At 35.8% G+C, this 26,300-nt stretch overlaps 1 protein-coding gene across 3 annotated transcripts; it reads left to right on the top strand.

The window, feature by feature from the left end:
• The first annotated feature begins 702 nt into the window (after window positions 1–702).
• On the top strand, window positions 703–21,398 carry LOC139971988 (acetyl-coenzyme A synthetase 2-like, mitochondrial). Of its 3 annotated transcripts, XM_071978856.1 has the most exons (11): window positions 703–879; window positions 2,011–2,163; window positions 3,787–3,934; window positions 4,644–4,781; window positions 5,964–6,056; window positions 8,323–8,432; window positions 10,085–10,184; window positions 12,995–13,122; window positions 14,349–14,412; window positions 17,474–17,595; window positions 18,692–21,398. In XM_071978856.1, exons 2-11 carry the CDS (start codon window positions 2,014–2,016, stop codon window positions 18,857–18,859), a joined length of 1,221 nt encoding a protein of 406 aa, XP_071834957.1. In that variant the 5' UTR covers window positions 703–879; window positions 2,011–2,013; the 3' UTR covers window positions 18,860–21,398. The 3 variants fall into 3 exon arrangements, with proteins under 3 accessions (XP_071834957.1, XP_071834955.1, XP_071834956.1); XM_071978854.1 differs by lacking the exons at window positions 17,474–17,595; window positions 18,692–21,398 and adding an exon at window positions 17,330–17,427 and having other exon boundaries at window positions 745–879; XM_071978855.1 differs by lacking the exons at window positions 17,474–17,595; window positions 18,692–21,398 and adding an exon at window positions 17,042–17,133 and having other exon boundaries at window positions 745–879.
• Window positions 21,399–26,300: the final 4,902 nt, after the last annotated feature.

Genomic DNA, 26,300 nt, shown 5'->3' with positions numbered 1-26,300 from the left:
CCTGTGTCTGATAAAACTTCAAAGCCTTCTGGTTGCAAGTATGATTGTGGTTATCAAAGTGGAAAGGTATTCTCATATCCTTGCTTTCAGTTTAATCCATTGTCTTGTAAAATTCTGTTAGCATGCAATCATTTAAAACTAGTTCTATGTAAATGTACCAACAATATTAATTTGTACATGATGTGTACATGTGTATAAACTTTGCATTGTGCATTGTGTTAGTATGATAATATAGTACAAGACAAGTACCTTCTTCAGTGTTAAATTACTACTTGTGTACAGTGTATGAGCTGTTGTGTATTTTAATTTAATGTATACATTGAAGCAGAATGTAAAATGGTGGACAAGTAAATTTGATGCAAACAATTTAGTGTTATTAATTTTAATTTATTACTAAAGAAATTCAACATTTATGAGATGCAAATTAAAGTAACTGAAAGAATGGTATACTTATTCAACTTAACAACTGCAGTGCAGTCATTCAGGACTTATGACCCCAATGTGTACAAGACCTCATCAGAACTCTTGACCCCGACGTGTACCTCATCAGGTTTACATTAATTATTTATTAATTAATGAAGTTCAATAAATAAAGTTCTTGACTGGAGAAACTTCATCGTAAATCCCTTTCAGATATGAGTTATCACTTTAAATCACTTTTTTTCTTTAAATACTGTATTATTTTCATTTTTTTCCTGTAGCTGGTGCAGAAACGAAAACATTACCACAGACCAGGGAGTCCGAGGAGGCAAACTTATAGAGCTGAAGAAGACGGTCAACGCTGCCCTGGATCAGTGTCCAGGGGTCAAGAGAGTGTTTGTATCCCAGAGAACTGGAAACCAGGTCCCGGCTCATCAACTAGACATTCCGTTAGAACAGGTTGCCCGTAGCAAAAGTTATGGTATTAATATCAGAACGACTCATTAATTCCAGATAGATTGAACACAATCGCTTTGCTCTGGTACAAAAGAAATTTAAGAAGCAGATAAGAGGAGATAAAAGAACTGTGGAGAGCTTTAACTGCCTGATGTTGGAAGTACTATTATCTTCTTCCATGGTAAAATTATTTATATTGATCAGTTTATTCACCCTTGTGGTTTGTATGTTTGATGTTAATGAGGATGGTAACCTTGGCTGGGTATGTGATGTTCTTGATATCGTTTTTACATTATAATGTCTCTTAATTGGTGAATTAATGAATCCAGTCCTGATTGTTAGACTATGTGAAGCCAGAAGAGTTAATATGGTGTTTAATTTCACATTTAGTGAAAAATATGAAAAAGGAAATAGGAAAAGGAATTAAACAGAGTTGCATAAAGATGAAAATTGGTGAAAGGTGTAAAGTTCACTTTTAACTGACGTTCCCCTAATTTAATACCCTTTAAGTTGCTGTTATTGATACCTCTGAGAATAACAATAATAATAATAATACATAATTTTTACATAGTTCCAAACAAACTATGAAATATTGCTTGTCTGTGATTTGTCATTTTTTGGTATCAGTTGGGTCCAATATCTCTCATTTCAATCTTCATATAGACCTATTCTAACTTTAGAGGCCAGATCATGATAGCATGATAGGCCAAAACATACCACAGTGTGTAAACAGGCTGTCATATATCTCCATATATGATATTTATTAGTTTTGCTCATAAATGAGAAAATGCCCAAATTTATCCCAAGAACGACTCCATGGTGATTCCATCCATTCGTAGCTACCGAATAACTAGCAAGACACATGATGTAGCCAGCCTGCAGGTCACTATGCATTTGGAGGATTTAAAAGCTTTCCATTTGGTATTATTAAAAGACTTTGTTTGTGTAACAAACAATGCTTATTGTTATACTATGATTGCTTTGTTACAGGCATTTGTTTTAATCTCTTGATTGTTGTACATCTGATTATTCATGTAATTTTGCTTTCAGAAAGTTGCCTTAATTGATCCAATTTGGTGTCATTTCAAATACTATTTCATCCATGCATTAAAGATATGAATATTTTATTAACAGGCAATGGCTTCTGAATCAACTGAGTGTCCTCCTGAAATTATGGATGCTAATGATCATCTCTTTATGCTGTACACATCTGGTTCTACAGGATCACCTAAAGGGTTAATCCACGCCCAGGCAGGTTATCTACTACATGCTATGATGGCACACAAGGTAACTTGACCCTGTAGTGTAATCAATAATGCTTGATCCAGTACCAAGCTAATCCACACAGGCAAACTATTTGTTATGTGCTATGACAGCACACTTGATGCAATATGGTTTATATTACTACATGCTATGATGGCACATAAGGAAACTTGATGGTATGTATATTACTACATGCTATGATGACATTACTACATGATTAATGCTATATATATTGCTACATGCTATGATAACAGAAGGAAACCTGATCCTATATAGTGTTATATTACTACATGCTATGATGGCATATGGAGAACGTGATGCTATAAAGTGGTATATTACTACATGCTATGATGGCATATGGAGAACGTGATGCTATATAGTGGTATATTACTACATGCTATAATGGCATCCAAGGAAACTAAATGCTATTTATAATGCTACATGCTATGATGACATTATTACTACATGCTTAATGCTATATATATTGCTACATGCTATGATGACATAAAGAAATCTTATCCTAAATAGTGGTATATTACTACATGCTATGATGGCACACAAGGAACTGAATGCTATTTATATTGCTACATGCTATGATGAAATTATTACTACATGCTTGATGCTATATATCAAGCTACAGGATATGATGACATAGAAGGAAACTTGATGCTATGTAGTGGTATATTACTACATGCTATGATGGTGTATGAAGGATGTGATGCTATATAGTGGTACTGTATATTCCTCAATGTTATGATGGTGCACAAGGAATCTTGATTCTATAGATTACTAAATGCTATGATGACATAGAAGGAAACCTGGTGCTATATACCTACCTGTAGTGGTATATTACTGCATGTTATGACACTTGATCCTATATATAATGTTATATTGCTACATGCTATGATTATATTGATCAAATTTTGGCAGTCAAGTCATTTGGCCAATTCAATGATGCTTGGTCTAAGGCCCTGTAACAGGTTGTTATCGATGTTATAAGGACAGCTATAGCTGCTATTATTATGTTGTGTACCAGCCATAGCTCCCACCTAACAATGCAGCGCTGATACTTACAGCAAAGTGTGGCTTTATGGTCACCTTTTCTTTGTTGACAGAGTTTAGATCATTCTTATAGATCAATTGGAGCATAAACAGACAATTCTTTCACATGGAAACTGGAAAACCCCTTGTGTGATTGCAAAAACTAATCAAACAAGTCATATTTTACAAGTGATTCCATTTTCAAAGTTAAAAACACCTAACCATAATAACGTTATTACTACAGATCATACTTCCTCTTAAAATAGTTTTCCAGTCTTCTAGTATGATTCTCACTCACAAATTAATCAAGATTTATGACATTTCCTTGTACACTCAGCTATTGTCACTGCCTAGTGCCCAACATGCCTTGGTAGGTGCAAGGTTTTCAACACACTAAGCTATAGAATAGAAAGGCAGCAATTGTTTTGAAAAATGTCTTATCCAGATAGAATTGTCACCCAGATTAGAAATATCCTATGGACAAGTTTATGGATCTTTGCTTCAAGCTAAATTGCCCTGAATAGTACATATTTCAAAGCAGGTAGCATTAAGCTTTAAAAGTAAGCCATGTGTTGTTGTACATATTTTTCTTTTATTTTTTGTCAGTTTGTTTTTGACTATTGTCCTGGAGATATCTATGCCTGCGTGGCTGACGTTGGTTGGATAACAGGTCACAGTTTTGTCGTGTATGGTCCCCTCTGCAATGGTGCTACTTCAATACTCTTTGAGAGTGTTCCAACCTATCCAGACCCAGGTTAGTTCTGTTGTTCTCATCACCATAACAACATCATACTACTGACAGCCAGTGCTAGTTGGCCACAGTTTATGGCAGTTATTTCCATTCCATGGCCACATTTCACTCCCCAACAGATTCACTCAAGTTGCAATGGTCTGTGCTAACTATAAAGTACTTCTTCTTACCGCAGGAGTTGAAAATAATTATCCTCAGTTATAGCTATAATGAAACTAACAACTTTAGCCTTGATTCTAATATGCAAAGTAGACTGTTGTTTGTGGTTGATGTTATGGCCGCAAATGTTTGCGAGATATCACAAGTCCTTTGTAGTCGTTGTTATGCAGGAATGTGGGTTGCACAACAGCGCAACATGCTGACCATGCATTGGCGAGAGTTCGGAGTTAATCTGTGCGAGCGGCTCGCAAGGTTAAAGATCCTGCAAAACTTGTATAAATGGGTTGGCTATTACCCCTAATAAAATCTGATATGTATAAATGGTAGTTCAGTAATGAAATTACTGATGTTTGTTTGAGGCATCTACCAACTCTTTCTACATTTACAGCATTTTAACAAAAAAGGTGTAGCAAAAGTATATGACTATGCAAATTTACACAGTTCTTTGTAGCTTTTCCATGTTTTTGTTCTGTCTACATGTTATAGATGTGTTCTTTAAATGTTTCGGTCTTTAAAGCCATCATTATTTCTTTTTGTCTTCTTATATTTGTAGGTCGTTACTGGGAAATGGTTGAGAGGTTTAAAGTGAACCAGATATATCTTGCCCCAACAGCCCTGAGGCTGCTGTTGAAATCCGGGGACACTTTCGTTAAGAAGTATGATAGGTCCTCCCTACGGACATTAGGATGTGGTAAGTGGAGCTGGTGTAGACTACTCGGAAATTTCAGAGAGTAGCAGTTTAACTTTAATAATTATTTAAGTAAGTTTATTTCTTTGTTGTCATGCAGTACCAGTTTTAAGGGACTGTTTAAGTATCAGACTGTCTGAAGAGGTTGTTCAAGGTGAGGACCCTCCATAAATTTGTACCTGGTTGAAATGTCTTCATAGATATATTATACTATTTGAAAATTTATGTATTTTCCACACTGATTTAGGTAGCAATGATGTACCAGTGGAGTCCCACACTCTTACTTTGCTAAAGAATAAGTTATTTGATCATCATCTATTTGCCTCACTTTTGTGTGACATTTTAAATACTAATAGAATTCGAAGGAGTTTCTTTGAAATGTACAAAGTGTTTCGTGAGGTCATCTTCTAGCTCATTGAAAGATATTTCTGAACATTGCACAATGGGATAAACTTCTCATCAGTTAGTTGAGGGAACAACTCTTCACATTAATATTGTTACATATTTGCATGTAGGTTTCATCACAGTAAAGAGATAAAATTGCTAATAGATCGATCAGTTATTTCTATGTATTGCTAAATGCATTCATCTAATTAGCTTACTTTAACTGACTAGCACATAGTGCTATAGTCATAGGTTTTATGGTATGTCATGTACCCATACAATTGCACATGTTCAAATTTATATATGTATGGAATTTTATATACCAATAGGATTGTATAATAGTCCAGTTCTAATATGTATGGCATTTCATGTACCTGTAAGAGTGAATGAAGTCCTATTGTATAGTTACACGTATGGCATTTCATGTATCTATAGGATTGTACAATAGTCCAGTTTTTCTAATATGTATGGCATTTCATGTACCTGTAAGAGTGCATATATAGTTCTACAGTATAGTCACACATATGGCATTTCATGTATCTATAGGATTGTATAATAGTTCGGTTCTAATATGTCTGGTAGTTCATGTACCTGTAAGAGTGCATATAGTCCTACAGTATAGTCACACGTATGGCGTTTCATGTACTTTATTCTTACATCCACGAAGGCTAAAACAGGATAAACTTTGGTTTTCTATGCAAGACATCGAATCAATCATATTTTGTGATGAAACGTGACAGTGGAGAAGGTTGCAACATGTATTCATGAGCAGTACAAGGCTGTCTTATTGTTTAATTTTAGTGGGAGAGCCATTGAACCATGAAGCTTGGGAATGGTATCATGATGTCGTTGGTGACAAAAGGTGTGATCTGGTGGATACTTGGTGGCAAAAAGGTAAGATGTACATGCTTGGTTTCAGGTAAAGAATGTTATTATTAACTGGTGGATAATACCAAAAGAACAGCCACATTGAGCTCTTTAAATCTTTCTTGATGATCTGTTACACAAAGTGGAAAAATAACTATTTGCAGCCTTGTTTGTCTTACTGGCAGAAACATGTTGACTCTATCAGATTGATACCACATATACAGATATATATATGCATAAATATATATGCAAATATCAGATTTTTACTGTGTTGTAATTATATAGATGACTATGTTTATACTGCATGGTTTGAAGAAATGGTTCCAAGTCATATTAGGTCACACATTTACTTTGTTTCCTTGCTGCACCTGTCTCCTCACACTCATGCACTCTTGTACACAATGGTGTTGAAAAGCTGTACATGAGGGCAAGAGGAATATGCCAACACTGCACATTAAGCTAAGCTTTTGAAACCATATAAGGCTTAATCTCACTTCTTGGTCTGTTTGACTGTTTGTTAAAAATTCTTGAGAGACTCTTGTGTCAGTCTGTGTTTCTCAGTATTCCACACATTCACCCCATGTGCAGATCACATGAGCGTAACAACTCACAATTATGTTATGTCAGTTTTCACCAAACCTAAGAAATAATTTTCATGCAAACACCATTTGATAGTATTTTCAGTTCTTCAAGAGTGATAAAATGCCACAGTCTCTCTCTAAGGATCAAATCCCTCTTAATATTTAGTATCTGGAGTGATTCGTTATTCCTATTTGACTTTCTTCCTCTGGTGATTTTCTCATTGTCAATCCAAAGCCTAGATCTGTGTATATATTTAGCACCTCTTACTCTGAGAAGATTGTTGTATGGGAATTTTGAAACCATGAAGGATTATAAAAATAACTGAGAGATTAGAAAGCAGGGAATAAATTTGGGAAAATTGGAAATTAGATTGTAGGTGTAGAGGCATCTATATACATACAAGTACCTAACTTATACTACTCATCAATATTAAAAATCTATTTTAATAAATGGAAATTGCAGACACACAATTGGTTTCAAGAAGATTATTACTATAACTCTCTTTATTTCTTTGAATAGTTTAAGGTCTAGGGAGCACCTATGAACAACATTGTCCTAATTACTCTTAAAGACAGTAGAAATCATGAAAATAGCTGCAACTCCCATCAAATTCAATTGAAGATTGACCATTTTACAAGTCTTTTCTTAATTCTAGTTTCATTTATGAATAAACATTAGCTAATTATGCATGTTGAAGATATAACAGGAGGGGCTGCCTAATTTTATCCTTTGTTTTTACAACCTTCGTTTCAAAGACACTGAACACAGGTTTGTGGCCTAAGGTGATATTTTCAATTATTTTGTCTTCCTTGAAAAGAAGAACATCTTGTTATTCAAATGACATATGTGGGCTTGTAATTAGGGGTTAACTTATTAAGGCCTAAAATAAGAAATGTTGATGAGTGCAACACTTCATGTTAGTTTGCAAATATTTAATGAGTTTCCCAGATTGATCAAAGTTCAAATGTGCATATCTTGGAAACAAAAAGAGCTTTTCAAAAAATGTCAACAGATTTTGAATGAGATTATCACACACAACAAATGTACTGAATATAGCCAGGGCAAATTGGCTAGGTGTCTGTAGGAATTTAGAAGTAGTACATGTATCTTTGCTTTCCTAAACACAAGTTAAAGACTCGCATAGCCTATCACACTATGATAGCAAAGACAATTAGCATAGTCTGTGCATGTAATTCATGAACCTAAAGCTGCTTAGTCCGTATAAATTGCTCTGTGGCTTTTTGTATGACCTTTGAAAGTGTCTTTGTTTTCTTTATAATCTGTCAGTCATTTATCCATAGAGGAATAGAATATTTCCACAAGAGAGATACATACATAGAGATACATACAAAAAATTGATAAAATGATTTTGTACAGAGAACTTTGACAGGTAAGCAAACATTCCAAATGTATCAGACTTCATGGATAAATCAACAAGAAGATTATATAATAGCCTAAGCAAAGCTTTCAATGACATCACAGACCCCTACTGTGATCCAACTTCCTGGAGTAGTTGAAGGTTTAGCCAGTCAGAAAAGGTCGCATTCAATCAAAAATATCTCTAGTTAGGGGCAAGATATTGAGATGGGGTTTTCAACTAGCAGTGTGGAATATTTTTCTCTCAAACATAACGGTTTGACATTGTTTGTCACCAGAAAATCCTTTTAGGCTTTTTATTAATATATTCTATGTCTTTTGCCTTTTCTTCCAGAGACTGGTGCTATTTGTATCAGCCCCCGATCCTCGGCTCCCAACGCAGAGATCAGACATGGCCCTATGAGGCCTTTCTTTGGCATCAATCCTCAGCTTTTAAATGAAGAGGTAAATATGTGGATCGTTTACACTATTGTGTGGTATCTATTGTAGCTGTAACCAGTCTCCAGAATGTTTGTTTGGTATCTATTGTAGCCATATCCAGTCCACAGAATGTTTGTGTGGCATTTATTGTAGCTACATCCAGTCTCCAGAATGTTTGTGTTGTATCCATTGTAGATATATCCATTCTGAGAGGTGCGTGAACTTATGCAAACAACAAAATCTTAATTCATATTTAATTAACGAAATTGCATGCATGCATGTCACGTCTATCCGTCTATCAGTGTACAAACCAATCCATTGCCAAGTGATTGTTCACTAAGGGAGGGATGGCATGAATAAACTTATTGAGGATTGTCAAGGCTGATTGGCTTCTTTGCTTTTCCGAAACAAATCTGCCAAAATCAAAGCAAAACATAAGATAGCTTGTGAGAAATGTGCAAGACCCTAGTATCAATAAAGCATTGCCAAGGGCGTTCTCTGAGCAGTACAGCAAATTGATACGGGAAAATAGCTTTGTGAAAAAGAATGGTACACTACGCTGTTCAAAATAGGGTCTTAACTAGACTATATTGCAACAAGCTTTGTGTACATTTATTTGTTTTCAGATATTATCAACATAATATATATTAGTAAAGAAAAATAAAAACAAAAATAAAATAAAACTGGTATAGTAAAGAACAAAATAAAGGCATGTAGTTAACTTGATTCAATCCATTCAGGCGCTATTATATTGAAGAGGGTTGTATTATGTGCAATAGAACCAATAAGTACAATCTAGGTAATCCTAATATCTAATTGCCAACTTTTAGAATTATGCTTTTTAAGAATTCATTTTTCTACAGGGCAGCCATTTATATTCAAAATGAGTTCTTAGAATCTCTGTTATAATCCTTTTAATTTTCAACCTTCTAATCCTCCATCTTATTTCCTATTTGTTCATGCTTTCATGATTGTACATTTTTACGTCTTTTATGTGTGTCCTATTTATAAATTTTGTAATTTAGACTGGAATAAAGAAATTGAAAAACATATTGAAATTATGACACAGACCGTGGTAGTCTTTCAAAGAAACATCAAACTTTCCTATTAAATTGTCACCTATGGAATTAGTGTTAAGCAATAAGTTTAAAAAAAAGTTAAAATCAGCACTGCCATATGATCATGGTACACTCTTAGTAATTTGGCAAATAATAAGGAAACTAACAAAGGACAGCTGAGGTTTACAAGGTCGCATGCACCACATCATCACATTAAAGGAAGGGTGCGATACAAACAACCAAATCAAAGAACTGACGAGCACTGCAAGGTTAGGTACACCACACTATCAGCAGATAAAATATCAGACTATTATTCAGAGCAAAGTATGCAACACAATACATGTTAGAATATTTGATAGCAACCCAAATGCAGTCTATTAAGTCACTTGATTAGAGTAAATATTATCCATCTCTTCTTTTGAAATTTATTCATAATACTGTTTATTGGATTCATCAGTATTTACTGAAGCGGTTTGGCTGGTTGTCTTTTCCATTAAAAAATAATCATACAGCAGTGATTTTTTTTTACACTTTTGTCAGTTAAGAATCTGTCTCCTACAAAGTGTAAGAAAACTGCCCTCATTGATTGAAGTTGTTTGTATTTTGTTTTCTCCATAGAAACAAGAAATCCATGGCAACAATGTCTCTGGTGCTCTGTGCATAAAACAACCATGGCCAGGTCTGGCCAGAACTACTACATATCTCAAAGATTTTCCAGGTGAGGTCACAGGTCAACTGAGTCTTGGAGTCTTATAGCAGTAACGAGAGAGTTAACACATCAATGTGTTATTATTCTCATACGGTGATAGATGTCAGAATAACTCGATCATCAAGGGAAGAGTGAATCTTGCTGAATCGGATTGTAACAGTAAAGGACCCTGTCTCTTTACCAACCCGCAATTTAGTCACACTCACTGCCAAATGTGGAAATGACAAGTTGCAATTAAGTCACACACACTGCTTAATGTGGAAATGGCAAAATTGCATTGCAGGAAAAGTGACTTGTGGAATTTGTATTTGATATTTTGTATATGGATGCTAAATAATAGTACCTCCTGCTGAGTTGTGACATGATTGTTGAGTATGGTAATTGCTAGTGTTTGCACGGGTTATCCGGGTACCCGGGTACCCGCCCGACGCACTACTACCCGGTTCCTAATTTATTACCCAAATCCTACGCAAAGTGTGATTTAAAAAAAAAATTGCAAATCTACGGTTAGGCAGATTGCCCATTGACTTAGTGTGGTGTTAGGCTACCATGTGGTTGAAGATAACAGCAATAACGAAAGTATTCCATGGATATCTTATAACTGCGTCACAATTTCAGCTCATAAACAAATGGCTATGCTAGATTACCCCATTGACTTAGTGTGGTGTTAGGCAACCATGTGGTCGAACGTAACAGCAATAATGAATGTGTTCCATGGATATCTTATAACTGCGTCACAATTTCAGCGAATAAACAGATGGTTAGGCTTAGCTAGATTTCTCATGCATTGACTTAGTGTGGTGTTAGGCTACCATGTGGTAGAAATTATTATTTATTCATTCGTTAATTTCATAGAAGGAAAGGCTGACAAGGAATTTTACGACATGTTTATGGATTATAGACGGGATAACTAATAAATAATAATCGCAAGTGGCTTTTTACTAATCGTGTATTCCAAATGCGATCCAATTGCGCGAATCGCGTAATCTCGCAGCTAATGCGAACCCTGGGCCTGCATAATAGATAGTAGTATTAACAACTGAGCTAAAGGGATATTTTATGGTATGATCCAATAGAGGTGGAGAGCAAGCAAAAGCAGTGGCGGCAGTGCGATGTTAACAACATAACTACTAATTAGTAGTAATATTAATTATATTAAGTAATTAACAAGTTTATATGACAGAAAAAAAGCAAATAGAAATTATTGAGGAAGGTTTTATACCTTACCTTACACATACGTTTTTGAACATGAAAACATTGTCATTAGAGAATATAATTAGTTTATTATAGCATTTAATATGTAATTTCTTGAAAATCATGATACACGAGGGTAAACAATTTTTTCCCGGGTACCCGGATACCCGACGGGTAACGGCTCTCGGGTACCCGGTTCCCGATTTAAACACTAGTAATTGCATAGAGTAACATTTGAATTTTCAAAGCAGATTATACAAAATATTTGAATTAAACTGCAACCATAGTAATACCCAATTTTAAACTAGTTCACATCGAAATGAAGAAAATCTCTCACTGGCAGTTGCTCACTTGATTATTGTCATACTCATACACGTTTTGATGTGACTAAAATTAAATTTGTTCGTGTGACTGATATCTCTACCATATTACCTATCTTAGATACAATGCTGCCTCAAATTTTCCATCTTTGTGTGTTATGCCTACAGGGCAAACCCTACTTGTTAATTTGCCTGTTCAGTAAATTGTACTTGTAGATATATTTAAATCATGATCAAGCTTGATACCAACAATAGCAAGGAACTCTATACGATTGTGTATGTAGTAGAGATCCTCCCACCACCCCTCCACCAACCCTCCTCTCCCCTCCCCAAAAAAACAGGATTTGACCTTTTATCGTAATTATGAATACTGTGAAAATCACTGATTAGGAAATTGATAGAATCATATTCTTGTGACAATGCACATCAAATTCATAGCTGTTGTTATTTATTACCTGTTAAAATTTTGTTCTCCATTGATAACAGAACGATGAAACATTGTTAGTTTCTTAGTCACCTGACATGATACGTTTATGGTTTAGTTTTTACATTTCAAGTTTCTAGTGCTTTTTCAAGTTTGGTGTCCATGGAAAGGATATGTAAACCATTTTATGAAATAGGTTTGTATATATGCAAAGCTATCTGTGTGAATTTTCCCTTCATTTAACCAACCATTTGAACCATTTTGAGTTGAAACGTTGATAGAAGGCTCACATAACTGTCTATGAGTTTTAAAAGTAGCTTAAATTTTTCATTACTAGTGTACTGATGTAACAATGGTTGCTTGTCGTAGTCACACCTGATAGGTTTTCACTGAAGATGGGGTTTACCAAAAACAGATATGAATATGGAATTTATCATCAATTTAAAAATGAAATGTCAAAAGTCAACGGTAGACCTGTTTACTTTTATCAGTCTGTTAGGTTATTATTTCTGCACTGCAGAAAAGGTTCACCCACATAGAGATTCTGTAAAAGTGAATGTCATCATTGAGAAATGTGAAAAGTATCATCACTTTAAAAATGTCATCATCAGTATGTTTGGATATTGTCCTTTTGTTTGCATATGCAATTTGTAAGATGTGGCAGTGACTCAGACAGAGATGTGACTGTAGTTATCAGCATTTTAGAAAATGTTATTATTACGGTTGAGCTATGTCCTGCTAAAAATTTGCTTTATGTTAGGTTATTACTGCACTGGCAACTGGACTGACCTAGAAAGGGATGAGAATGGAATTATCATCCATTTAGCATAAAACGTTCCATCATTATGACTAAGGAAGGTACATCTTTTTGCATATGTTAGGTTACTACAGCACTGGGAATGGGGCTCACAGAGACGCTGATGGTTACTATCACATCACAGGACGGATGGATGATGTCATCAATGTCACAGGTCATCGACTCGGAACAGCAGAGGTGGAAGATGCAATGGTAAGAGATCCTCATGTGAAATATAACAGCAGAGGTGGAAGATGCAATGGTAAGAGATCCTCATGTGAAATAAACCACTTGTGGTTTTAATGTATTCATTGTGCAGATGCCGAAAATGCAATGGTAAGAGATTCTTGTGTGAAGCATAACACCACTTATAAATACATTCATTGTGGATGTAACCAGTTGAGCGATGCCTTTACACTCCTATAATGCATTTGATCTTGAAAGAACACAACGTGATTCCTGATTAGTGATGCAGGCAATATGGGAATTGGCATTTGTATGTTTATGATGGAATGGTGAAACGGAATTTAAAGTGGTATCATAAATGGTTACAACTTTGCAGGTAAGGAAGAAAAGCAATGAATATTCATGTACAAAACTCACATAGAATTTATCTTGTGCTATTTATGATGAAACAGGATTAACACATGAGTTGTTTTGTGAATTAAAACTTCCTTTAAAGATGTATGAAGGCTTTGTAAAGAAGGCTTAATGGTATGAATGCCATTTCATACTGGTTAGCTTCTTAAAACTACGGAAAAGTAATACTGTTCAGATACTTGATACTAATACTTAAACACTGTATATCTCCAGTCTTCAGTAATATTATGTAATAATGTTGAGCTTCAAGCTTAGTGATTTAATACTGAAAATTAAAGAGAGAAAACATTGTATCAATTTCAAACACCCTGTGAAGGTAAAAATATGAATGTAATAGGGCTTGACTTCTCAATCATAACAGCATCTTCTACAGAAGCTTTAATACTGACGCAAACAGAAGAATGTTAGCTTAAAATGTTAAGGTTTTTCAAGCTCAGAATGGTAATTTTTTTTATCTCTTTCGAACACATATGTTCACATGTTCATTGCTTAGCTTTTCAAGTTATTTTATCTAATACATCCTGCATTATAGCTGTAAGTTTTGTAGCAGTGTTTAGCTTTTGAAAGCTAACTATGTCAAACTTCGTATATTTTAAAGGTAATTATGTTATATTGTGTAGCTTCTGAAATCTAGTTATGTCATACTGTGTAACTTTCTAAAGCTAACTTTGTAAAGAAACACTATGATGTCCTATATTTAACATTATTTCCCATTTATACTAATTTGAAAAAGATGGAGCTGGTGCTCTCAGAAATGGATAAAATATGTTGCTGGAAACTTAGTTAGCCTGACTTTTCATTTTAATTGTGACCTTTAACCTTTTCTATTTTGTTTCTAGGATGAACATGAAGCTGTGGCAGAGACCGCAGTGGTTGGTTTTCCTCACGATATTAAAGGAGAAGGTAAAGGAACTAAAAAAATAAAGAAAAAAAAAGAACATTTGTTATTTTGTTTGGTAAAGCATCAGATCATGTTAATCTTTAGAATGAGCTGTGGAGAAAACTCCTTACTTGAGTTTAATTGATCATGTGAAGGACAGGAGCTGATTAGGAATCTGCAGGCCATATTGATTTGATTTATTGCTCTCTTAAAGTTAAGTTATGGTTGTTGAAAAGTAACAAACTTGGTAGGACGAATGAATGCTGGGATGAATGGTAATATTTCTGTAAAATTGGTATATTTGTTCAAACGAGCAGCTGATATTCTGACTTCAAGTCTTCACCAAGGTACAATTTGTGTTTGGGTAATGGACATGGCAATTTACCAAAAAGACCTGTTGCCTCTTTATTGAAGTAACAATGTCACCTATTCCCTGTTGCCAGATCAGAGGTACTCTCATTAAAGGGAAATAAAACTCTCAGTTATAAAATATGTGTATTCCTCCAACAGATGAACTAGCTGTAGAGTAGTGGGTTTCTGTTCAGTTCAGGCTTGATTTGAAATAATATATTTGAAATTGTTCTATTCCTGCCACTGAGGTATTACTTTGACTAAGTTGTTTGATAATATTGAATCATGCAGTGACATATAGGGAGGGTATGAAACAAAAAACAGTCGTTGACAGTGGCATAGGGAGGAGCAACCTAGCACCTTGTGCAGTCATAGAAATTGGACCTTAAGGAGACTCTATGTTCCATGTTGAGTTTAGATTTGACAGGCATCTAGATGTGGCCCTCTAAGGCTTTTTCTGTTGAAGACTGGCTTTATTTTGAATTCCCATGATGGTGGGATTTCGAACAGAAGTTTATGACTTTAAGAGGTGTCTTCAGCCTATTGATGTTTATATTATTTGGTCATTGACAGTGAGGCCTTCTGTGGACCATGCTCTGGAGACCCAGCTGACCTAGTTACGGCACTGGTCTTGGATGTAAATGAGATATAGTTTGTTATAATTCTCACCTCAGTTCACTACAGAGTCTTAATCAAAGGTTACTATGGGAATACATAAATCAATAGTAGCAGCAATTGTGAAACTTGTTATTTCTTGCTACTGAGGAATATATGCACTAGGTAGTTTGTTTACATATTTGAATTATAGTCAGCCACATGTCTATTTAAACTAATACAGTTCTTTTGTAGCGAACATGAGACTTTGTGACACAAAGAACCTGATATTGTTATGAACGTTGACTTTGGTTTAGAAATGATATGAAACTTAAAGTAAATATTTAAACCACACAATTGAAACAACGAATGTAGGTTTCCTTTGAAATCACTGTACTAATAGTATCAGCAAATGCCAAGGACAGTATTAAATCATTTTCAAAAGACGTTGTGAAAGAGTTGTTGACAGATTTTGTGAAATCATTGTGCAATGCTGGATGATATTAAGTTGATACAATTTTAGTGGTTTGGTCTGGTGTTTGTACCTTCCAATGTTGTCAAGTTGTAACATAAACTATAAATTTTCCAGAAAGATTGTCGTGCTTGGAAAAGAGCATCAAAACCATTTGCCATATCTAGCAGCAAGCCAAACATGTTGTTGTTTCTTTCATGTGGTGTGCTATTAAATCCTGCACTTGTTTTGCCTTGTTTTCCAATGGAGACATCTGTATATTTGCAAGCCTCATGTTTTGGCTAGACTAAAGTTTTTTTTTATCTCTTTGAAACACATACATTGATCAGTAGCTGCTTAGCTTTTCAAGCTATATTATTTAATATACCTTGCATGATAGCTTCTACTGGCTGAGTTAAGTAGCATTGCTTAGCTTTTGCCAGTTTTTGTTGACAGATTCACCTCTTTACCTGTTTTTTTTACCAAAGATGTTAAATTCCTTTTCTCAACTGCACATGCACTTGCAAACACTGTGATGTCATACACCTAATATTCAGGATGAAACCTCTATTCTCTATTTTCTCTATTTTTATTGTGCCTGTGTTGTCAGATCCACAGTATATAGCACTTTTACTACTGTTTGTTTACGTCTAAGCAATAAGAAAGGCAACTAGATGTAGATTAAAGTGCTGGACCCGGCTGCTGTTAAGATTATAATAAAACAGCAGTGATGTAGAATTACACAACTTCCTTAACAACCAAAACTTGACAATACATACATGCCGTTATTCTAGATTGCTCAAGGTTTGTGGAAGAGGTGTGATGAATAAACAAGTATTCAAAGTGTGGACATAACATATTTCATAGACACTTGTTCTGTGTGCTGAATTTAGTCGTAAAGTTATTGTTCTCAAATAAGTTTTTGTCTGAAAGTGGACAAGTAAAGAGAAAAACATCATAGCGATGAAAAAAATGTGGATTTGTAAAATAGTGTGTTACCTGATGATAGTGAGAAAAGTAAAGGACTTTTGATGTTGTGGCCAGAGGGGAATCTTATTCAGAAGATGCTTTGAAAGTTATTTAGCTCATAAAGGGTTGTTGTGTCATACAAACTGCTGTTAATATCTTTTTGTATTAAACCAGCTTTAGGCTAACTGCAAATTGTGTTTAGTTTGTTTGAGTGTGTAATGGTGCATATCCTACAGGTTCTCTATATAGCATGTATTGTTCCTGTCTTCTTTCTGTAATTATTGCAGGTGTCTATGCTTATGCAATCCTGAAAGATGGTATAACAGATCCTGAAGATCAGATAACATCAGAACTTGATACTTAGTACAGCTGTCATTAACATCCTTTATATTTCTTGTAATGATTTTGCATTGTGTTTGTAATTATTGCAGGTGTCTATGCTTATGCAATCCTGAAAGATGGTAGAACAGAGCCCAAAGAACAGATAAATTCAGAACGTAATACTTAGTACAGCTGTCATTAACATCCTTTATATTTCTTGTAATGATTTTGTATTGTGTTTGTAATTATTGCAGGTGTCTATGCTTATGTAATCCTGAAAGATGGTATAACAGAGCCCAAAGATGAGATAACTTCAGAACTTAATACTTAGTACAGCTGTCATTAACATCCTTTATATTTCATGTAATGATTTTGTATTGTTTTTGTAATTATTGCAGGTGTCTATGCTTATGTAATTCTGAAAGATGGTATAACAGAACCTGAAGATCAGATAATTGAAGAATTAAAAGCAATGACCAAAAAGAAGATAGCTGGCTATGCTGTACCTGAAGTTGTACTGGTAAGTGCATGGAGGCTGTGAGTTAGGGTCAAAGGTTACCTGAAGTTGTACTGGTAAGTGCATGGAGGCTGTGAGTTAAGGTCAAAGGTTAAATTAAGTTGTACTGGTAAGTGCATGGAGGCTGTCAGTTAAGGTCAAAGGTTACCTGAAGTTGTACTGGTAAGTGCATGGAGGCTGTCAGTTAAGGTCAAAGGTTACCTGAAGTTGTACTGGTAAGTGCATGGAGGCTGTCAGTTAAGGTCAAAGGTTACCTGAAGTTGTACTGGTAAGTGCATGGAGGCTATCGGTTAAGGTCAAAAGTTAAATTAAGTTGTACTGGTAAATGCATGGGGGCTGTCAGTTAAGGTCAAAGGTTAAATTAAGTTGTACCAGTAAGTGCATTGAGGCTGTCAGTTAAGGTCAAAGGTTACCTGAAGTTGTACTGGTAAGTGCATGGAGACTATCGGTTAAGGTCAAAAGTTAAATTAAGTTGTACTGGTAAATGCATGGAGGCTGTCAGTTAAGGTCAAAGGTTAAATTAAGTTGTACTGGTAAGTGCATTGAGGCTGTCAGTTAAGGTCAAAGGTTACCTGAAGTTGTACTGGTAAGTGCATGGAGGCTATCGGTTAAGGTCAAAGGTTACCTGAAGTTGTACTTGTAAGTGCTTGGAGGCTGTCAGTTAAGGTCAAAGGTTACCTGATGTTGTACTGGTAAGTGCATGGAGGCTGTAAGTTTAGGTCAAAAGTTACCTGAAGTTGTACTGGTAAGTGCATGGAGGCTGTCAGTTAAGGTCAAAGGTTTATCAATGAAGGTTTGAATAAAGCCATTGGGTGATCATAACTTAACGTGATTAAACAAATACAAAACAGATGGCGTGGAAATGAAGGAAGCATCACTTAAATGCTTAAAATAATAGAGTTGTGTTTCATGTAAATTATTGGCAGTTTATGAGGTATTTGTTGTTGAGAGTTACAAGGGTTTGCTGTATCTTCGAAAGAAAAGTCTCAACTTTCTGGAAGAAAGCTTGCTCCTGCTGTTCTCATTGGTCGAATTACCCAGCTGTAGGTTGCGTTTGTCTGTATAATAATCATACTTTGTTTTCTTATCATGGTGACAGATCACTCCAGGACTACCAAAGACTCGTTCTGGTAAAATTATGAGAAGGATACTAAGGAAGATTTGTGCTGGAGAGAAAGAAAGCCTCGGAGATACTTCTACCCTAGCGGATCCTTCCATCGTGGAAACACTGATTGAAAAACATGAACAACTGACTAGTAAACACTAACATAGTAAGAGGAGATGGTAAAGATAAAAGACTGAAATAAAATTAGATCGTTGAGTGTATTCATCAAGGTCAACATTAATGACACGCAGGTATAGATTGATGGATTAAAAAGATTTATTTTTGGAAAATAAGATAAAATCCTTGTTATGAAAATGATAACAAAATATTGTTGAGTATTGCCAGATTTGAGAAAGTATCTATTTTAAAGAAACGAAAGGACTCAAATGGTTAAAGGAATTCATGGAAGGAAAATATTTGTAAGTGATGATTTATTCTCTGAAACATATCGGTAAATTAAATATATTGATGTAATAAAGGACAATTAATGATGATTGCCAATTTAGTGAAATTTTGATGTCAATACGTCAATATTGTACCCAAATATGCTGGAAATTTAAATAATTAGTAGGTCATTTGAGCTTTATATTGCATCACTTCTGCCGTCAGCGTAATTGCATCGTTCACCATTGAGCTCTTCTAAATGTCTGGCATTTTCCTTACATTTAAAAGTTAAAACTGCCTTGTTTCATCAAGTTTTACCCTGATTTCATATGTGTGGGTTACACTGTTGAAAGGTAATGGTTTAAATTGTGTATTGGGGTATCAGTCATTTAGAAATGTTTTTTAACAGGATGACAAACAAAGTTATGGTTGATCGTTACATTCTGATCATGGTATCCATATATCTGTAAACTGCCGAATAGGTGCTTTATTTAACTTGAACGTTATAACAAGTTACAGTTGTCAGATTGTAGTGTCCAATTCAGATGAAATTATATAAATGTAATTTGGAAATTTCTTTGTAGTATCATCCTGCCATGTTATATGTTTTTCCCCCAAAAAAGTTGAAATGTTAATTTCTTCTTCTTTGTAGAGTTTGTATGTGAAGTCCTACTTAAACTATGGTGCCTAATTGGGGGTTAAACGGGTGCTTATTTTGTTAAGATATGTTTACTTTCATTATCCTTCCAAACAACAATTATAAATATATGACAAGAAATAGTCTCAATTAATGTCAGCTTCTGCTTAATTAGACTCTGTCCATGTCCCTAAATATTAGTACTAATTTAGTTTAATAAAAGTACTTTTGCCTATTACATTGCATTATCCGTTAAGCCTTTACTGCAGAGGCTTATATTTTATAAGGTATTGATGTGTAAATTGCAATGACTATTTTTTGATACTAATGCCATAATTATAAACAGTAGGATGATGGTGCAGATATAAGAACTACAGTTTTAAGGATGACAATTTATTTAAAGCAATTAAACAGTAATGTTTGGTAATCATTCATTTTTACTTTGTTTTTACATTAAATTCATGAAGGGATCTGCATTTTAAGAATCAAGTCTTCTTGATTAAAGTATAGTAATATCTTATGCACAAAAACAAAAGATGTTTTTCATGCAGCATTGTACTGTGTGTGCATATAAGACAAGCATTAGTAAATGTAAAGAATGGTAATAAAAATGTATATTAAATGAGTACAATTGTCATGTAACCTCATAGGTTAACAACTACACGTGAAAGGCTTTGGACAGCCAAGTAGGCCATTTAATTCCATCCAATCAAAACGTTTGATACATTTAACTTGGATAATTGACACAGCATAAGTCTATTTTACATTGTATCTGTTGTAACAGTTGTCAAACTGCAATAGCTTATGGGAAAACACTTTGTAAGCAATGTGCCCTCCTAATAAAAAAAATGGACATTTATTAGATTATAAAGTATACCTTAGTTTGTTTTATTCTTTTATTTTCCTGTTGATCTTGTTGTGAATTATGAATGTTTTAATTATTTCATTTTCATAACAACATAGAGGGGTATAAAACCTTAATGAGATATTAATTTATCCTATGATTCCATATCTAATTTGTGAATATGTGTGGATTGGTGTTATTTGGTTTGAAATACTAATATATGACCATTGATTGGAAGATTTGCAGAACAAAACAGTTTAAGTGGAACTAGTTGTCAGTAATTATAAGCTGGAGTGGGATATAACGTATTAATGGATCATAATGACCACATGTAAGAGTTGTACTCAGGTATATACATTTTATCACACCAAGTATGTTATTAATATATATCACAGGTATAGAAGAATGAAGATAAAAAGTACATCTTTTTCATGAAGCGTATTGTTTTATGGAGCATTTCATCTTATGCTACTCGCCCACTTCCACGATGTTAAACAGGATGTATAACGAGCTCTGGTTGATCGTAGTCACTAAGAGAATCCAAGAAATTCCTGTACATCTAATATGTGCTACTAGTAAAGCCCGAGTTCACCAAGAGTACAATACGAACTTTGTTCGAGCCTACCACGAGCATGCACGTTTTGACTACGAGACAGCACGACATTGAAACAACCTTAACACGACCTTAATACAAGCTTAGTACGCACTCTCTACGACCAAGGCACGATCTATACGTTTTTGATACGTTCTCTGCGGACCCGGTCTTTCAACGGGCCTAAATTGGCGTACCCTTTGGTATATGTGACAAGCTGGCAGTTAAAGCCACAAAACAGTGGGCATACCAGGGGCGTATCCAGGATTTTCTGACCCGGGGGGTGCGAATTACTATCTAAGCGGAGCGCCACCATCGCTTGGCGCGCAGCGTACAAAAAATTTTTCTGGTTTTGATACCCTCTAGATCACCGGAAATGGCACTTCTCAGGCTTAAAAATGACCAACCAGATGTAGACTTTTGCCTGAGAACCAAGTATTTCCCAATAGTTTTTTTTTTATCCATAACCTTTTTTAAGTTGTCACCAGTCACAAATCATGTTCGACCTGATTGCATGTCCTGTGGATCATTGCTTGTGTAGGTGATTCTACGTCGCGGCCCACAATACCTGTCAGCCCCACTTTTCAAGGTTTTCCCCATCTACACAAGACATTTCGTTATTTACATTAGCATCCCGCGGTATACTGCGCAACTTCACGGATCGTAAGGTACACGATGGCATACGATGTAATAACCGCTGGTGGCTTATAAGGTATTGACATTAACATGTTGAACGCGCGCGTAGCGCGCGAAAATTTTTGGTTATTTTTTTCGGGCAAGTCGTTACAGCCCCAAATCAAATTGGGCTCCTACGCCCATGACTTCACACATAGACAGTTTTGAGGCTGTTCATCTTTGAACACCATTTTCATGCTCATTGATATAAGGTGATATCTGCTGTTTGCTTTACAAATTCGAGCAGGCGCGTAGCGAGGAGTTTGCCAAGTGAGGGACGAAGCCTGTTGGCAAACTATCTAAGCGTAGCGCCACCATGTGTTGGCGCGAAGCGTACAAGAAAATTTTTGGCCGAAAATGCCTCCCAGATCGCTGGAAATGGCACTACCCAGGACCATTTGTTGGCGCGAAGCGTACAAGCAAATTTTGGCCAAAAATACCTCCCAGATCGCTGGTAATGACACTTCCCCGGCCTTGTATGTTGCATTTAAGCATATTTTATTTTGAAATTACTAACGATATCATAAAAAAATATGCTCAAGGGGGGGGGGGGGTGGGGGCAGTCGCCCCTTCCCGAAATGCGTCATGTTCCCCGACGATACGGTCGAGGTCGAGACCAGCCACAGTTGGTTTCATAGCAGGTTTCATATACACACACACGCGTTATGATAGACCATATATAGTATATATGTACATATACATTATTGAGAGAGGACAAAATGGAAACGTCAAAAATGGAGTTGACGATGTTAGGGGTAGGGTGAGGCGCACGCCCCTTCCGAAATCCTTGATCAGTCACTGGCTACCCTGTGTATATAATAGGGATCAGCGCTGTAATGATGTCACTGTTTCTCCTTCTCTTCCAGGTGTCTTGGCGTTTTTCTTTTACTCCCTCCTTTTCTCCTTTTTCTCTCTTTCTTCTTTTTCTTTTCCCTTCCTTCCTCTCCTCCTCCTCTTCCCCCCCCCTCTTTTCCCCTTTTTTCTTCTCTTTTTTTTTCTCTCCTCTTTTTCTTACCCGGGGGCGCGCGCCCCCAACGCCCCCTGGATACGCGCCTGCATACACTAGACAGCAACATGACAGACCCACAGCTTACTGCTGACCTGCAATTCAAAACTGCTGTAGTCACGGCCGTTACGGCCGTCACCTTGCTCACACGAGGAGAGGAGCAACACAGGTTTAAGATCAAACGTCAGATATGGGTGAGGACGTGGCTCCTTCGGCGGCCGGAGCATGGCTTCTATGAGGCGTGGATGCAGGATATGACGCGGGAGGACAGGTCTGGATTCCAGAACCTCCTGCGGATGGATCCGACCTCGTATTATGTACGCACCGAAAATCGTTCCACGAGGGGATCGCGTGCACTGCACGAGCAACACGTATCAAACACGATGTATCACGAACACAGCACGATGGTTCACGAACACAACAAGTGCATATTTAGCTGACACAGGATGTCGCCAAAAGTTTTGAGCATGTTTAAAACTTTTGGGATGTTCGCCAACAAGCACGATCTGTTCATGATGTGTCACGACGTATGCCGTGCTTATCACGAGATTGGTACGTGCTTGGGGCGATATTTCAAGAGCTCAGGAACTCTTTATACATCGTGTTAAACACCGTGGGCGAGTATCATAAGCCAGATTTTAAACTAACGAATGGGGGACTCTACAAATTGTATGTCGGCTTAGATTATCAGAAATTTTTGTGCCCTAGTTTTCCTTGTAACGTAACGAAATCAAAATGTTTTTATGTGTTTTTGAAAAGAAATTTTGAGAACTGGTTTGAAATTATCTTACATGAAAGAGAGAAAAAGGCAGTTGCACAATATCAACTTGTGAGACAATGTGCATTAATTTCTTATGAATGATTGCAATTTTGAGCAATCTCATCTTTCATTTTTACAAATGGAGAATTCTTGAGTATTATCTTCCTCAATTGTACTTTTCAACATTTATCATGTTGCATTTAGCTCTTCCTGCTTGCATGCCAACCATGAAGAGGATATTCTTTCTCTATTCCAATTATGCGTCATTATCTGTTTGTGTTATTTATACCTGTATTACGTTTGAAATATATCCAAACCAGAAAACGATGTCAATCGTAGATTTGTGTAAAAGTTATCATCTCATCGCTTCGTTTTCTACTTTTCTACAATGCTTGCTTTTTTTTGCTCTGCTTTTTCCTTAAAGGTGAATATAAACAGTTAATGTTAGCTAAATGTGCATCTTTCACAAATGACAAGCCCTACATTTTGTAATTGTTCATAGCATTTAGTCATACTTATATGTACACCGAGTTGTCTGAAATTTGCATTATGTTCACACCTCAAAAACGTATTTAATATGTTCAAAAACAGAGTGTTAATTTTGCATATAGCACACAGTGGAGGAGTTGCGTTTAGTAACATACAAATACTCCTTAGAATGATACAGAGAATTGTTTACGTTTAGATGAAGACACTTAAAACAAGGGTTCAGTTTTTATCCTAAGCAATCAACTACACATTTCATGTCTGCCCTGGTCGGATCAAAACTGGTTGATGTCCCAATCTGTCAAAGTGATTTTGAAAAAGTATGAGTGTCACTTGCACTATAATCATCATTTGGGATCAAGCTTTGTGTAATAACGTTTTACTTCAAAACTTTCTATACTAGCTCTGGCCTTTTTAATTTGACCCATGGAACATCTTCAATTGAGTGCCATTAGTGCTTTCAAATGCAAAAAATGAGTAAAACAAAATAGGCCTATTAAATCATACAATACTGGAATAGAATAATCAAATAACCAAGATCTGTACTATGTCTTTCCATTATTTAACATGTTCTTTAATGCTGCGGGGTACTCTGGAAATGAATGGTGGTGGCTTGATAGAAAGCAAACGGTTATCTACAGTGTGTAACATCTAATGCAAAGAAACACTTCTTTAGAATATGAGATTTAGCAACCTTCTAACGGAACCTAGAAGTACAGAATGCATGAAGTATATTACAGTCCCGTGTACCAGATCACAACTAGTATATGGCAAATAGTTTGGTCCTTTGTTACCATTGACTTTCTTATTTTGAAGAAATGCATGTTTTGCATCCTTCAACATGTCTCCATGCAACACTTTTGGCCCCTTAGGATATTGAATTTTAAATTGATAAGGTCATGTGTGGCATCTTGCAGTTTGTACAGATTTCCATTTTGTGGTACAGTAGCAATGACCAAATGCCTTATTAAACTGTACCATGCTCAGCACCATACATCTTGGTGGCAGATCACATGTACCACATCTTTGCCTTAACTTTAATTGGTGAACGGTGACCGTGAACATTGATATTTACACCTTCTTTCAGCTGCTGCATTGAATGATGAAATGGTTTTAAAAAAGAAGTGATAACTGGTTTCCCAAACCATAAACCTCCATAAATCAAATTGTATTTCTTGAACCTCAGCTTGTATGGAAGTTAGTTCACAACAAAGTAACTGGGCCATACACTTTACTTTATAAAGATTTCAAAAGTGGCACCCCTTCAACATACCACATAACAATTATGCTATTTCGTTCATACAAAACTTCCCTAGTTGACAGTGTTTCTTGTATTCGTCTCCATCGTATATTTCATCAACATGATTTGCATGTTCTTTTTCCTGTTGAATATTTTCATAGAAACCATCCCTTTGCATGAAGCATGTCAACTGCTGAACAGCAGTTATCTCAATGAAGAAAAAGACACATTTTCCTTGCATGCAAGTGGTTTATGGCGTATCTTGTATTTACTACTTGAAGATATTTTCTCAGCAATGAGATTCATGCAATCCATCCTATCCATTACTGCAAACAAGCACCGCGTCAATTTCTTTAAAGTCTACAGGACCCAGCTCTTCATGGAGACAACCAAACCTCTTTTCTAGATAATTCTCTGTTGAGCCATCATTGTTGATATCTTCAATGTATAACAACCCCCGCCCCTGAAAACACATTAAAAATATTAAACAATAGAAACCTGTCTATAGAATATAATAATTTAAAACTACACGCTCTTCTAATACTGCTAACGAAGTGACAGAATTAAGGGTCCCATTATTCTCCGCTCACGGTACTTTCCTTTACAACGTTTTTTTGTCAGCACAAAATACTGGTTTTCTTGAGGAGCAGAATGGCTTACCGAACTTATTATAGGCGCATTGAAATGATTTAGGTCGATGAAGGAGGATACAATTTGGCTTGAATTTTACTCCGAGACTGTAGATTCTTAGGATAGCTTAGCTTTACAAGAGGATTGATGATTAAGTACAAGTGGCGGTGATAATTAATTTAGTTAACCAGCGCTATCTTATTTGGTTGTAGTTATCGATCTTCGTGAAAGAGGTAAAATCGAGCTGTCGTATGAAATGATTTGGTCTTGGGCTAAGTTTCATACTTTATGGAGTATCTCTATTAGAAAGACCAAGATGGTTTTACCAAGTGATGTATTTTCATTAACA

The sequence above is a fragment of the Apostichopus japonicus genome, chromosome 8 (genome assembly GCF_037975245.1).
Source record: "Apostichopus japonicus isolate 1M-3 chromosome 8, ASM3797524v1, whole genome shotgun sequence".
Classification (NCBI taxonomy): domain Eukaryota; kingdom Metazoa; phylum Echinodermata; class Holothuroidea; order Aspidochirotida; family Stichopodidae; genus Apostichopus; species Apostichopus japonicus.
Note: the sequence above shows the minus strand (reverse complement) of the source record. Positions and strands in the feature narration are given on the sequence as shown.